Genomic DNA, 13818 nt, shown 5'->3' on the forward strand with positions numbered 1-13818 from the left:
GCAACATTAAGATGAAGAAAGGGCACAACTTGAAAATTTCCAACCAAAATCATCTTCATTATACATATGATGAAAGATGAGTGGAACGGAGAAAAATTCTCTCCGGCACCGGGATTTGAACCCGGGTTTTCAGCTCTACGTGCTGACGCTCTATCCACTAAGCCACAACGGATTCCCATCCCGACGTCGGATCGAATCCTCTCAGTTTAAGTTCCACCTCTTGGGCTCCCCCACTGCGTCATAGATGTATGAGTGGCACAATGTCCATACATGTGCAGAAGTGCACTCATTATGAGTGACTAAGTGGCCGGGATCCTACGGAATGTCGACCTGGTTGGCGAGTTGGTATAGCGCTGGCCTTCTATGCCCAAGGTTTCGGGTTCGATCCCGGGCCAGGTCGATGGCATTTAAGTGTGCTTAAATGCGACAGGCTCATGTCAGTAGATTTACTGGCATGTAAAAGAATTCCTGCGGGACAAAATTGCGGCACACCCGGCGTCGCTGATATAACCTCTGCAGTTGCGAGCATCGTTAAATAAAACATAACATTTTTTTCCTACAGAATAAGCGCTATCTTTAAATCACTAAGTGATTATTTTCCGCATATCATATATTATTATGATGTACCGAAGTACATATGATATTTCCATGCAGATGTTGTCGGATCCCGGCCACTTAGTCACTCATAACGAGTACACCTCTGCACATGTATGGACATCGTGCCACTGTCATGCATCTATGACGCAGTGCATGAGGGTAGGCCACTAGAGGGAACTCAAGAGGTGGAATTTAAACTGAGAGGATGCAATCCGACATTGGGATGGGTATCCGGTGTGGCTTAGTGGATAGAGCGTCAGCACATAGAGCTGAACACCCGGGTTCACATTCCGGTGCCGGAGAGAATCTTTCTCCGTTCCACTCATCTTTCATCATATGATGACGCAGAATATCTGCACGGAAATATCATATGTACTTCGGTACGTCATAATAATATATTCATTACACATGCCAAAAATCTCGAAATTGATATTTACAGCAGCTCTGACTTAGCTAAATTGTGCTGGGATGCTGAGATTTCAAATGAACTAGATGTTATCAAAGAAGATATTTGTAGGAATACAATACTTTCTTTTTATTCTATGTATAATAAGAAAGTAAAAAATGTTCAGTAATGATGGACAACACAGATGTGCAAAAAATGGAGACCAACACTTCCAGCATACTCTTTAACCTTTCAACACTGGAAGACTTATACTATTGCATGGAGATTTTTAACTCTTAATGCTGAGTTTGTATACCTGCATAATCGGGTAAATTCGTGTTGGGTTCTTTAGCCAAGCAGAATAATGTGCACAAATATGTCGGCCAGCATATTGTGCCTAAGACTGCAGGTTCACGTCCCGCCATTGCAGTCAGTTGAGACTGTGGTAAAGGATGGGGAGGGCCCATGTAAAACAATCAGTGCAATATAAGCTGATAGGGTTTCATTGACTGCAGTTGAAATGATTTTGCTCCTTTTTAAGGAAAAAAAAAAAAAAACATAATAGTTTGTTTAATTATTTTAATTATGTGTAATATCCTTATGTTACATAAAATTAAAAACTATTAACCTAATTTATAAATAATAGACGGTTTATAACATATTATATTACGCCACGATTATAATACTGACTGTGCTATAATGGACACTTGGCTCTTAAGGTTAAGGACATTGTTTATCACAAAATGATTATTTTCTGTGACTGAGACACCATTTAAATCCTGAACTATAAGCGATCTTGTAAGCCAGTCAGCCAGATTCTGATCACAGCAGATCCATGTATGAGGAAACAAATGACAGTTGGGTGTGTGAAGTGTGTTAAGTCAAGAATTCAATATTACTCTTTTTGGGTCTCCAAATATCTAAAAAATGTGTTTTCCACTGAGCTATGTTATGCTAATTCAGAGTAATATCAGTGACCGAAAAATTAACTTCAATTATTCCATTATTCATAATACGATTTTGGATTCGAATTTAAACTTTTAAATTCGATTTTCTCAAAAGTACAATTTCATAATATGATGAAAGAGTAATGGAATGGAGAAAAATTCTCTCCGGCGCCGGGATTTGAGCCTGGTTTTTCAGCTCTACGTGCTGATGCTTTATCCACTAAGCCACACCGGATACCCACCCCGGCGTCAGACAGAATCGTCTCAGATTAAGTTCCAACTCTTGGGTTCCCTCTAGTGGCCGCCCTCTGCACTACGTCATAGATGTCTATGAATGTAGGACTGAAGTCCACACATGTGCTGAGGTGCACTCGTTGTGAGTGACTAGTTGGCCAGGATCCGACGGAGTAAGCGCCGTCTTAAATCACGAAGTGATTTACGCATATCATATATATTATTTTTAATGTACCGAAGTACATATGGTATTTCCATGTAGATATTCTGCGTCATCATACGATGAAAGAGTAATGGAAATACCGTATGTACTTCGGTACATTAAAAATAATATATACAATTTCATGACTTAACACACTTTACACACCCAACCACGAAATAAACTTGACACAAAAGTTAAAAGTCTAGACACTCTTAAGATTTTCTTTACTTGGTGTCTGTAACACCAGATTTGCTTTGCTCGTTTTCCCAATACCCAATCGTGGGAGTCCTCTGTTCAGGCCTTCCAGCAAAACACAGGCTTTGCATATCTTCTGACTTGAGATAAAGCCACACTGCGAACATATTCCCCTTTCTGGCAGATTGACTCCTTCGCGCACAGACAACCCTTCACCTACAATATAACAAACACTTGATACATTTTGGATTGCAGGAAAGTACACTCAAGCATTTACGACGACGACTAAAATTTCCATTAAGATAGATGGATGGATGGATTTATTCGTTCCATAATATTCTTACGTTTGCTTTATAGCATAGAATAAAGAACATTTCCAATTCTTACGTTTAACAATAAAATGCAAATATGAAATATGTACAGAATTAATACCTTAATAACAATAATAAAGGGTGTGTCAGAAAGAACGGATGGATTTCAAACTATCGATACGCAACGAGGAGAGAGATATAGTGAGGGGGACCACGACTGTTGGGTCAGCCAGAGAATGCAGTTTCAGTTGAGAACATGGTGTTGGTCTGGTGTACAACGTGCTTTCATCGTAGAGACATTTTTTGAAAAATGAAGAGTCTGTGATCGCCACTCAGGACTCATTTCGACATCGGATGTCACGCTAGGATTCCAACTCGGAATACAATTTTGCAGTGGGTGGCTTCATTTCGTATCACAGGTTCAACATTAAAGAAGAAATCACCTGGACGAAATTCTATTGCACTGAGATTGTCCGAGGCTACGGTAAGATCTCGCGTCCTGCGACTTCTTTCTTTGGGACCATTTGAAGGCGTAAGTTCGTAAACATCGATCACATACACTGGACGAACTGAAGACAGCGATTCGTGAAGAAATCGTGGCAATTGCACCAGCTATGACTGTGAAAGTGATGGCGAACATCAGAAAACGCCTCGATGCCTGTATTGAAAGCCAAGGACATCATATGGATAATGTTGTTTTACATAAATAAACTGCATGTATTGGTGAATATGTTGATAACAATAAGTTTTTGATTTGATGAATCTTTACAATTTTCTTGCCATGTGAAATCCATCCGTTCTTTCTGACGCACCCTGTACTTTATACAATGTAATATGTTTACCATTTAATAGTATTATAATATTTATACAGTACTGTGAAATGTTAAGAATTCATCTACAGAATAGAAAGTGTGAGATATTAAGTAATTTTTTAGTTTTACCTTAAATAATGCAGGGTTTTGGCTATGATTCTTAATGTCTTCAGGAAGACTATTGAACATTTTTATCGCCATGTAACGTACTCCCCTTTGAAAGCATGATAAATTTGATGAAGGCGTATGAAAATCATTCCTTCTGCGGGTATTTATACTATGTATGGCTGAGTTAGTTGGAAAATTTTCTTTATTACATAAGAGGAAATTTATTGTAGAGTATATGTATTGATTTGTTAAGGTTAGAATCTCTAATTTAAAAAAAAAATAATCTACATGATTCTCTAGCCTTTGCTCCAACTATTATTCTAATGGCTCTTTTTTGTAGTAAGAATATATTTTTACTATCTGCAGAATTTCTCCAAAATATTATTCCGTAGGACATAATGGAATGAAAATAGGCAAAATATATTGTCTTTAAGATATTGCTGTTTAGAAATTGTTGTAACGACCTAATTGTGAAGCATGCTGAGCTAAGTTTAAGTGGTGATGCTTCAATATATAAGATGATACTACATAACAAGAAAGAATATGTATACAAATTTGTGACAAGGATTATGTCAAGCACTCACTTTGTACAGATGTGACTTCTTTCCTTCTTTTCAACAAAACAGCTACATGAAATATTTCAAAATGTTTCATTCTGGAGTTCTGTACATCACACATGCACACGCACTCTTTTCCACCTCCATCTCACCCTCTGTCTCTCCCACAACACATACCATAGGCACCTTAAACTAGTTAGCAGCCTTTTTGGGTTATTATTCTTCAACATCCTTAAAGGTGCATCTACACGATTCAACTTTTCTTTCAATTTTAAGGGGAGAGGATGGTATTTTTTAAAACTTTTTTCCTATTTGGTGTAAAGTATTAATTTTTTGTATGTAGAGAGCTCATACCTATGGCAACTCAACCAAAAATAAATATTTTGTAAAAAAAAATTATTTGGGTGCTCAGATTTGAAAAAAAATATACCCCATGCAGGATTTTACTAAAACCGATATATCTAAACCATTATTAAACGTAGATTCATCCAGTTTTTGCAATGTACTTGCAAAAGCATGCTCTACAAACTTTCTGTAACAGAATTTTGATATTTGTCCCTATGTTTGTAAAATAAACAATTAAAATTTAATAACACTTTTCTGATTTCCTTTCTTGCAAACAAACGGACGTAGTTTTAAAATGAAATCAATTAACAAAATTCTTTTACAGAGAAAAGTTTCCTAATAGTCTAAAGAATGTGTGTTCTAAATTTCATGCATGTATATTTAATAGTTCAGAAGTTATATCCATTTTTGTCTGGCAGTGTAGCAAAAAAATGAAGTTACTGTAAACCGATAAAAAGGGGCAAGTGATTTACAAATCCATAGCGCAGAAAGTTTAAAAATGGTGTCTCAACTTCCGATAAGGGCACAAATACCCACAAAATGTTATGCAGTGCATTCCACACATATCAAAGAGTATTTTAAAGATATATATTTTTTTTTTTTTTTTGAAAATTCAATTTACCAGGAACAACAATAAAAGTGGGCGAGTGATTTAAACATCCATAACGCAGGAAGTTTAAAATTGTCGTCTCAACATCTGATAAGGGCACAAATACCCACAAAATATTATGCTATACACTCCACACATATCACAGAGTATGTTAAAGAATTTTTTTAATTTACTCATTTTTCACCAAAAAATATCATCCTCTCCCCTTAAGCAAGCAGTGCATGCAACAGTGAATGAAACGCACTCAATTGTGTATGCCTTTTTCCCCTAAAAATGATAGTGTATGTGGCAATTGAAAGCTGCCTATCACTGGTGGGTATTTTGTGCGTCTTTTGTTGAACAGCAGCATGTGGCGAGCAGCTGATTGTTTTAGGTGGCCATGAATAAACAGAAAATTGTTTTGACTGCTGATGACACACCTCTTAACCTGAAGATTTCGGTAAGTACGATTAGCTTTATAGCAGATTATCGCAAATACAAGTGCCTATGAAGTGTTCAACCACAACTCTGAGAATCAAATAGGCCTAAGTATTGGATTGATGTTTGATATTTATTAATTTATATATATATATATATATATATATATATATATATATATATGTAGTGAAGATGACGCTACTTTTACTTGAAGCAAGTAAAGCGATAGGTTTGGAAGTAAACCCTGAAAAGACGAAGTATATGATTATGTCTCGTGACCAGAATATTCTACGAAATGGAAATATAAAAATTGGAGATCTATCTTTTGAAGAAGTGGAAAAATTGAAATATTTTGGAGCGCCAGTAACAAATATAAATGATACTCGGGAGGAAATTAAACAGAGAATAAATATGGCAAATGCGTGTTATTATTCGGTTGAGAAGCTTTTATCGTCCAGTCTGCTGTCAAAAAATCTGAAAGTTAGAATTTATAAAACAGTTATATTACCGGTTGTTCTTAATGGTTGTGTAACTTGGACTCTCACTTTGAGAGAGGAACAGAGATTAAGGGTGTTTGAGAATAAGGTTCTTAGGAAAATATTTGGGGCTAAAAGGGATGAAGTTACAGGAGAATGGAGAAAGTTACACAATGCAGAACTGCATGCATTGTAGTCTTCACCTGACATTATTAGAAACACTGAATTCACACATTTGAGATAGGTAGGGCACTTAGCACGTATGGGTGAATTCAGAAATTCATATAGAGAGTTAGTTGGGAGGCCAAAGGGTAAAAGACCTTTGGGGAGGCCGAGACGTAGATGGGAGGATAATATTAAAATGGATTTGAGGGAGATGGGATATGATGATAGAGACTGGATTAATCTTGCAGAGGATAGGGACCGATGGCGGGCTTATGTGAGGGTGGCAATGAACCTCCGGGTTCCTTAAAAGCCATTTGTAAGTAAGTATGTGAGTGAAGATGACATTCAACACGGTGCACCATGTACACAAAATCTGCATGCATCTTGATTAAACGTTCCTTTTCAACTCGATTCTTTCAATATTCTCCCCAGACTGCACACATTGAAAATTGAACCATGTCGATGTACCTTAAGAATGGTCCTGACATTTTCAAACTCAAAAGAAAGTGAATAAGTGTGCATCACGAACTCAACAGAAATAATTCTCAAAGTTTTGAAGTAGAATACTTAACTAAATTTCGTACACAGAAAAGAAACTGAGGAAGACCCAAAGCTGGAGAGAATAAAAACAGTGTGTTGTGAGGTTATATTAAACAGTTCCACAGCGTCGCCCATGGCTGAGTGGTTAGCTTCTCTGCCTTCCACCATGGCAACCAAGTTCTATCGCTGTCTGGATTATGAAGGAATTTGTGGACAAAGCAGGTGCGAGGGCCTTTTCTCGAGGTTCTGCTAATTCCCCTTACCATTATCGTAATCATTTCATCAACACTTCCTGAGCCAGGCCTCCAGAACAAATAAAAATATGGCTGAAAGTTGTATACATTGTTTTTGATAAAGATTAAACAGTTCTAAACTCTATCTAATCTGACGTTGATGGTGGTTAATTAATGAAATCCGATTCTTTACACAAGATACAAGTGAAACCATCTCAAAACACTAGAACACAAAATCTAACAATTACAAAAGACTTCCAATACACAACAAAAATGTAACCTACTACATTTTTTATTGAAATGTACACAGTTTAACTGGTCGCAAAAAATTCTTAAATGCTTAAATTACTAAAATTAAGCAAGAATGCTAATACAAAATCACGAATTCATCTTTAAAATCAGTTACCAAATTCAAAGATAATTTATATTCTTACCTGAGTGAATTATATCGATAATAGCAGTGGGCCTAATTTTCTCCAGATCTTTCAGAAATGCTCTTGCATGACCACGGTAAGCATTTGGAGCAAACACACATTCAGTAGAGAAGTAATGCAGGCGTTTGAAGTATGCATACATCACAATTTCTTTCTCATATGTATACTTAAGTGATTTACAACGAGGAATTGATCCTTCACATGCCTGAAATTAAAACCATTATAGTGTTACAATGGACTAAATTTACAATTTTATTATAATAACGCAGAAATAAAATGGTGCTTTCTGCAGCAGCAGACAGTGAAAACCCTGTCACTCCTGTTCAGACCTCATTTGATTTCTCTCTATTTAACTGCAAACATGGTAAGCACTCAAGCTTCATAGAAGATGAGATTTCATGTATCTTACTGTAATAATATCTGTACACCGCTGCAGTCTTGCAATATCTCCTCGCAGGATATTCATGAGAACTGTTTCAGCTATGTCATCAGCATTATGGCCTGTTGCCATACAATCGACTCCAAGCAGTGAAGCGCCACGGTCTAGTGCCTGACGTCGGAATACACCACAGAAAGTGCAGTTATTTTTTCGCCCAATCTAAAGAAAAGAAATAAAAAAAACATACAGTAAAACCTCGATAAGACACGCCCGCTTATTACGCTTTTTTTTTGTCCGGTCCCTGCACATTTCATATATAACGCCTTTATAATATACCCCATTTGTTGCACTCAGGTCCCGCATAATACGCTATTTTTGTGGAATATTTTCGATGTAATTTTCAGCAATGTACTGCAACAGCAATGAAACATCTTGGTCATTGAACTCACTGGTGCCATTAACCTGAAGAGTATTGGTATTCGACCCTTTACCTGCACATTTAAACCTTCATACTTCATACCTTAGTATACCCCACCCTCTTGTTATGCTTTCTTATTCGACTCCTTATCTGCGTGGTTAAAGCCTACATACAGTTACAATACCTCACCCTCTTGCTAACCCTCTCTCTCAAACAACATTCCTCACTCGGGCGTAATAAAATTCTGGAAATTTTTGCTGGGCAATTTGTTGTCCTTTAGTGTATTGAAGTGTCTGTGAATGTCATTACAATGAGTGTTAAACGAAAAGCACTTTCTGTGTCGGAAAAATTGGAAATCTTACGAAAGTACGATGAGAACAGTACTCTTACTCAGAAACAACTCTCTGATGCATTAGGAATCCCATCATTGACATTAAGAACGATAATAAAAAATCGCGACGCAATCACTGCAGCTGCGACGTCGGGAGATTGGAATCGTAGAAACTGAAGTGTGGTAAACATGAGGACTTGGAGAACACGCACACGGTAAACGACTATAAATGGCTTTTTGTTTTTTTCAAAAGAATTAAGTACAGCATATATTGTAAATGTCTTTGACGTACAGTACAGTAATTACATAATGGAGTAATACTGTATTATCTTCCATGAATCATGTATTTCAATAAAGAAAAATGCTAATAGATACTGGATATAAGTCAAAATTAGTATACCCGCCTAATACATGGTCCTGGTTAATATGCGTTTTACACCCGGTCCCTTGAAAACCTATAACATCATCAACATCATGAAAATCAATGGTAATTAGTCATGGTAAAGATTTAAATATCAATCAAAAACCTTAACAGGTTATGACAAATTTTCTCATTTAAACACAAGATTTCGAATCTTTCACCCAGAGTATTCTTGACATTTAATTGATAATAACAGTAAACTTGTACACGCAAAGAACTTTTAAATGAATAAAATAATAAAATACACATACATATTAGTGGTATTTATAAAATATAGGAAGCACAAAAGTCATACTGGTACTTTTTTTTTTTCATTCCTGACTAGACTGAGCTAACTGCAGGGTTTGTACACAATACAGCAGTTAAAAACATTCAATATTGCACAATGATACACATATTCAAATACCGGTAGTGTGGAATGAATATGAACTGCACGCATTTCTGAGGAAGTACAATGAACTCACATTAAGCTATTAAATAAACATCATGCTGTAAGCACATTTCGAGCTGAAAGGAATACTATTAATACTTGAAAGTGAGCTCATGTTTGACTGATAATCCTTATAAATCAACAATTGATAAAATGGAATTTAGCACAGAGTGTCTCTAAGTTACGCAAGATTTAAACTTACGAAAATTTAAGGCACAAAATTCAATTTTTTCTGATTCCAAAAATTTGTGAAATGTTTGAAAACACAAGAAAAACTGCTTCAGTGCATGAATATTATCCTGACTACTGATTAAGGCACAAAATGTAAGCAAACATAGTTCTCGACTTTATGTTTTAGTTTCTGTAGCCCATTTTCTCAGTGTGAACTTCATAAAACTGTTACACAAAGATCTATAACGTGAGAATGCTTGTGTAAATCAGAGAGCTCTTATAAAATACAACACAATACCTATATACTTTATGGCTCTTTTTATGTGTAAAATATTTGTCAATAAGCTAATCCATCTTATGAAAATAAAAATAAATGTAATGCACATATAAAGGCCACTGATTTCTTTGTAATTTGTTTAAAAAATCATGACGCAATTCAAAGTAAGCATAGAGACTACAAGCTCGATTAAATATGATCCCTTGAGGGACAAATTGTATGTTAGACATAAATTGCACATTAACAAGCAAGTAAAAAGCAATACAACTTCCATCCAAAAATAATATAAGAATCGAGGCATCCACGTGAACAACACACTAAAAGGCAGCAATGGTATTTCTATTTACTACTGAGTCAGCTTGAAATAAACTTTAACACTAGGCTAGGATTCTTAGGTAAATAAATATTTTATTTGCACTGAAATATAAACACGTAACTGTGTTTTAAGTTTCGAACAAGGTCACCTGAGTGTATATTTTAAATTTTATTTTACATAAAAATACATATTTTGAATGTTCGTGTAGGTTTCTGCAGCTGGTGTACATGTCTGTGCAGAAACTTTGGGGCTTATACCGCGTTGTCTTGGTGTTGGTGGCTGACGTTTCGACCGGTGTTGTGCTCATTCTTATTAGGGCCAGTCTTCAATATGAATACTCTCCTCCACACAGACCTCAACTGGATTGGACAATGAAGAACCAATCAGATGCCAGAAGGAGAACCTACGACCTATCATTGAAAGTCCTCTCCCATTGAGACTCATATATATATATATATATATATATATATATATATACATCTTGATTACACAACTTTTAACATTGTATCACTTCGGAATATGTATGATAAGAACTTTCTTGTGTTAAATATTATTAACGTACCTTGTTAACATGTTTCGACCTATGTTCGGTCATCTTCGGAACTGGTCGTTGTTGGTCTTGGTGCCTCTTGTTTCCTGTTTGGGTGTGTTCGAAGTGTAGAGTCAAAGAGTGTGTATGTTTTGAAATTGAGTTGTATGTTGAGAATATCATTGGGGTGTGTTTTCGTGTGTCTGTATATTTCATATTGTTCCAGTGTGTTGAGTTTCTGGCTTTTTGGTTGGATGTGCAGTATTTCTGTGTATGTGTTGATGACTCTGTAGGTGTGGTTGGCATTTGTATGTGTTCTGCATATGTGGAGGTATTTTGTAATTTTGTTATGGCTGTGATGTGTTCTTTGTAACGTATTTGAAATGATCTGCCTGTCTGTCCTATGTAGAAGTTGTTGCAGGTGTTAGATTTGAGTTTGTATATGCCTGTGTGGTTGTATTTGTTTGTGTGTTGAGATGTTTTTGTAGAGTGTTTTTTTTTTCTGTATGCGATGTTGTAGTTTAATTTCTTGAATGAGGTTGCAATTTTATCTGTGTTTTTGTTTTTGTATGTTAGTGTGATGTATTTTTTGTGTTCTTGTATTTGTGTTGTATTCTTCTGTTTTTTGTGATTATATATATATATATATATATATATATATATATATATACATATATATATATATATATATATATATATATATATATACACACAAGCTCACGTACTATTTCCTTATCCAACTGTTCTAAGAATGACCACAACACAGCGGTCGAAACGTCAGCCACCAAAACCAAGACAATGCGGTGTATAAGCTCCGAAGTTTCTGCACAGACCACATATTTTGAACTTTTATGTAAATATATATTTTCAAATACTCACATAAAAATTAAGTTTTCATCATATAATTTTCGACAGAAGTATCAAGTGTGGGCACTTTTTGAAAAGCTCTCAATGAGCACTATTCAAAAATAAAACATATATTGGGTGTTCCATTTAAAATAAGAGAGTTGGAGTTTCTTCCGGTTAAACCACATTATTGAGTTCTTAGCATATGGTTATCCTCACATACCAAGTTTCATATCACTGAACCGTATGCTTCAAAAGTTATTTAGGTAGTACATTTATTATTTTAATATTCGATACACTTTTCTGTTGTCTTGACTTAGCAACACTGAATTTGTACAGAAGTATCAAGTGCGGGTAATTTTTTAAAAGCTCTTAATGAGCTTTATTCAAAAATAAAAAAATATATTGGGTGTTCCATCTATACTAATAATAAATCTGTAAGCGAAATTTTTCTGGCAATTTTCGCTTTTCCAAAAATAATTGGTGTTAACATGTATAATTAATCATCCTGAAACCGAAAATCACTTTTTTGACATTTTTCTTTGCATGTCTGTCTGTATGTTTGTTACCTTTTCACGCGATAATGGCTCAACGGATTTCGATGAAAATTGGAACATAAATTAAGTTTGTTGTAACTTAGATTTTAGGCTGCAAACACTTGTTTCCTAAATTTACAAATCAGGTAAGTAGGCCTAATATGAAACACTAGTGACAAAAATATAGTACTAGTAGTTCTTGTTTCTCAAATACATAACAAAAATTATAAGCAAGTCATTTGCAGTTTTGTGGACAAGAACAAGATTTAAGTTAAAGGAAAAATTCAAATATCTTGGAGCAACAGTAACAAATATAAATGACACTCGGGAGGAAATTAAACGCAGAATAAATATGGGAAATGCGTGTTATTATTCGGTTGAGAAGCTCTTATCATCCAGTCTGCTGTCCAAAAATCTGAAAGTTAGAATTTATAAAACAGTTATATTACCGGTTCTTCTGTATGGTTGTGAAACTTGGACTCTCACTCTGAGAGAGGAACATAGGTTCAGGGTGTTTGAGAATAAGGTGCTAAGGAAAATATTTGGGGCTAAGCGGGATGAAGTTACAGGAGAATGGAGAAAGTTACACAACACAGAACTGCACGCATTTATTCTTCACCTGACATAATTAGGAACATTAAATCCAGACGTTTGAGATGGGCAGGGCATGTAGCACGTATGGGCGAATCCAGAAATGCATATAGAGTGTTAGTTGGGAGACCGGAGGGAAAAAGACCTTTAGGGAGGCCGAGACGTAGATGGGAGGATAATATTAAAATGGATTTGAGGGAGGTGGGGTATGATGATAGAGACTGGATTAATCTTGCACAGGTTAGGGACCGCTGGCGGGCTTATGTGAGGGCGGCAATGAACCTTCGGGTTCCTTAAAAGCTCCATTCTCCTGTAACTTCATCCCGCCTAGCCCCAAATATTATCCTAAGCACCTTATTCTCAAACACCCTTAACCTATGTTCCTCTGTCAGAGTGAGAGTCCAAGTTTCACAGCCATACAGAAGAACCGGTAATATAACTGTTTTATAAATTCTAACTTTCAGATTTTTCGACATCAGACTGGATGATAAGAGCTTCTCAACCGAATAATAACACGCATTTCCCATATGTATTCTGCGTTTAATTTCCTCCCGAGTGTCATTTATATTTGTTACTGTTGCTCCAAGATATTTGAATTTTTCCACCTCTTCGAAGGATAAATCTCCAATATTTATATTTCCATTTCGTACAATATTCTGGTCACGAGACATAATCATATACTTTGTCTTTTCGGGATTTACTTCCAAACCGATCGCTTTACTTGCTTCAAGTAAAATTTCCGTGTTTTCCCTAATCGTTTGTGTATTTTCTCCTAACATATTCACGTCATCCGCATAGACAAGAAGCTGATGTAACCCGTTCAATTCCAAACCCTGCCTGTTATCCTGAACTTTCCTAATGGCATATTCTAGAGCGAAGTTAAAAAGTAAAGGTGATAGTGCATCTCCCTGCTTCAGCCCGCGGTGAATTGGAAAAGCATCAGATAGAAACTGACCTATACGGACTCTGTTGTATGTTTCACTGAGACACATTTTAATTAATCGG

The 13818-nt window shown here is 35.8% G+C and overlaps 1 protein-coding gene across 2 annotated transcripts in view; it reads right to left on the minus strand.

The window, feature by feature from the left end:
- Positions 1–1556: 1556 nt before the first annotated feature.
- Positions 1557–13818, minus strand: part of LOC138708769 (cytoplasmic tRNA 2-thiolation protein 1-like) — a 43919-nt gene continuing 31657 nt past the window's right edge. For both annotated transcript variants that reach the window (XM_069838932.1, XM_069838933.1), the window contains exons 2-4: positions 7978–8166; positions 7569–7773; positions 1557–2776 (exon numbers count right to left, since the gene is read on the minus strand). In XM_069838932.1, coding sequence (XP_069695033.1) covers positions 2568–2776; positions 7569–7773; positions 7978–8166 — 603 coding nt within the window. In that variant the 3' untranslated portion in view covers positions 1557–2567. The remainder of the gene's footprint in view (positions 2777–7568; positions 7774–7977; positions 8167–13818) is intronic.

The sequence above is a fragment of the Periplaneta americana genome, chromosome 11 (genome assembly GCF_040183065.1).
Source record: "Periplaneta americana isolate PAMFEO1 chromosome 11, P.americana_PAMFEO1_priV1, whole genome shotgun sequence".
Classification (NCBI taxonomy): Eukaryota; Metazoa; Arthropoda; class Insecta; order Blattodea; family Blattidae; genus Periplaneta; species Periplaneta americana.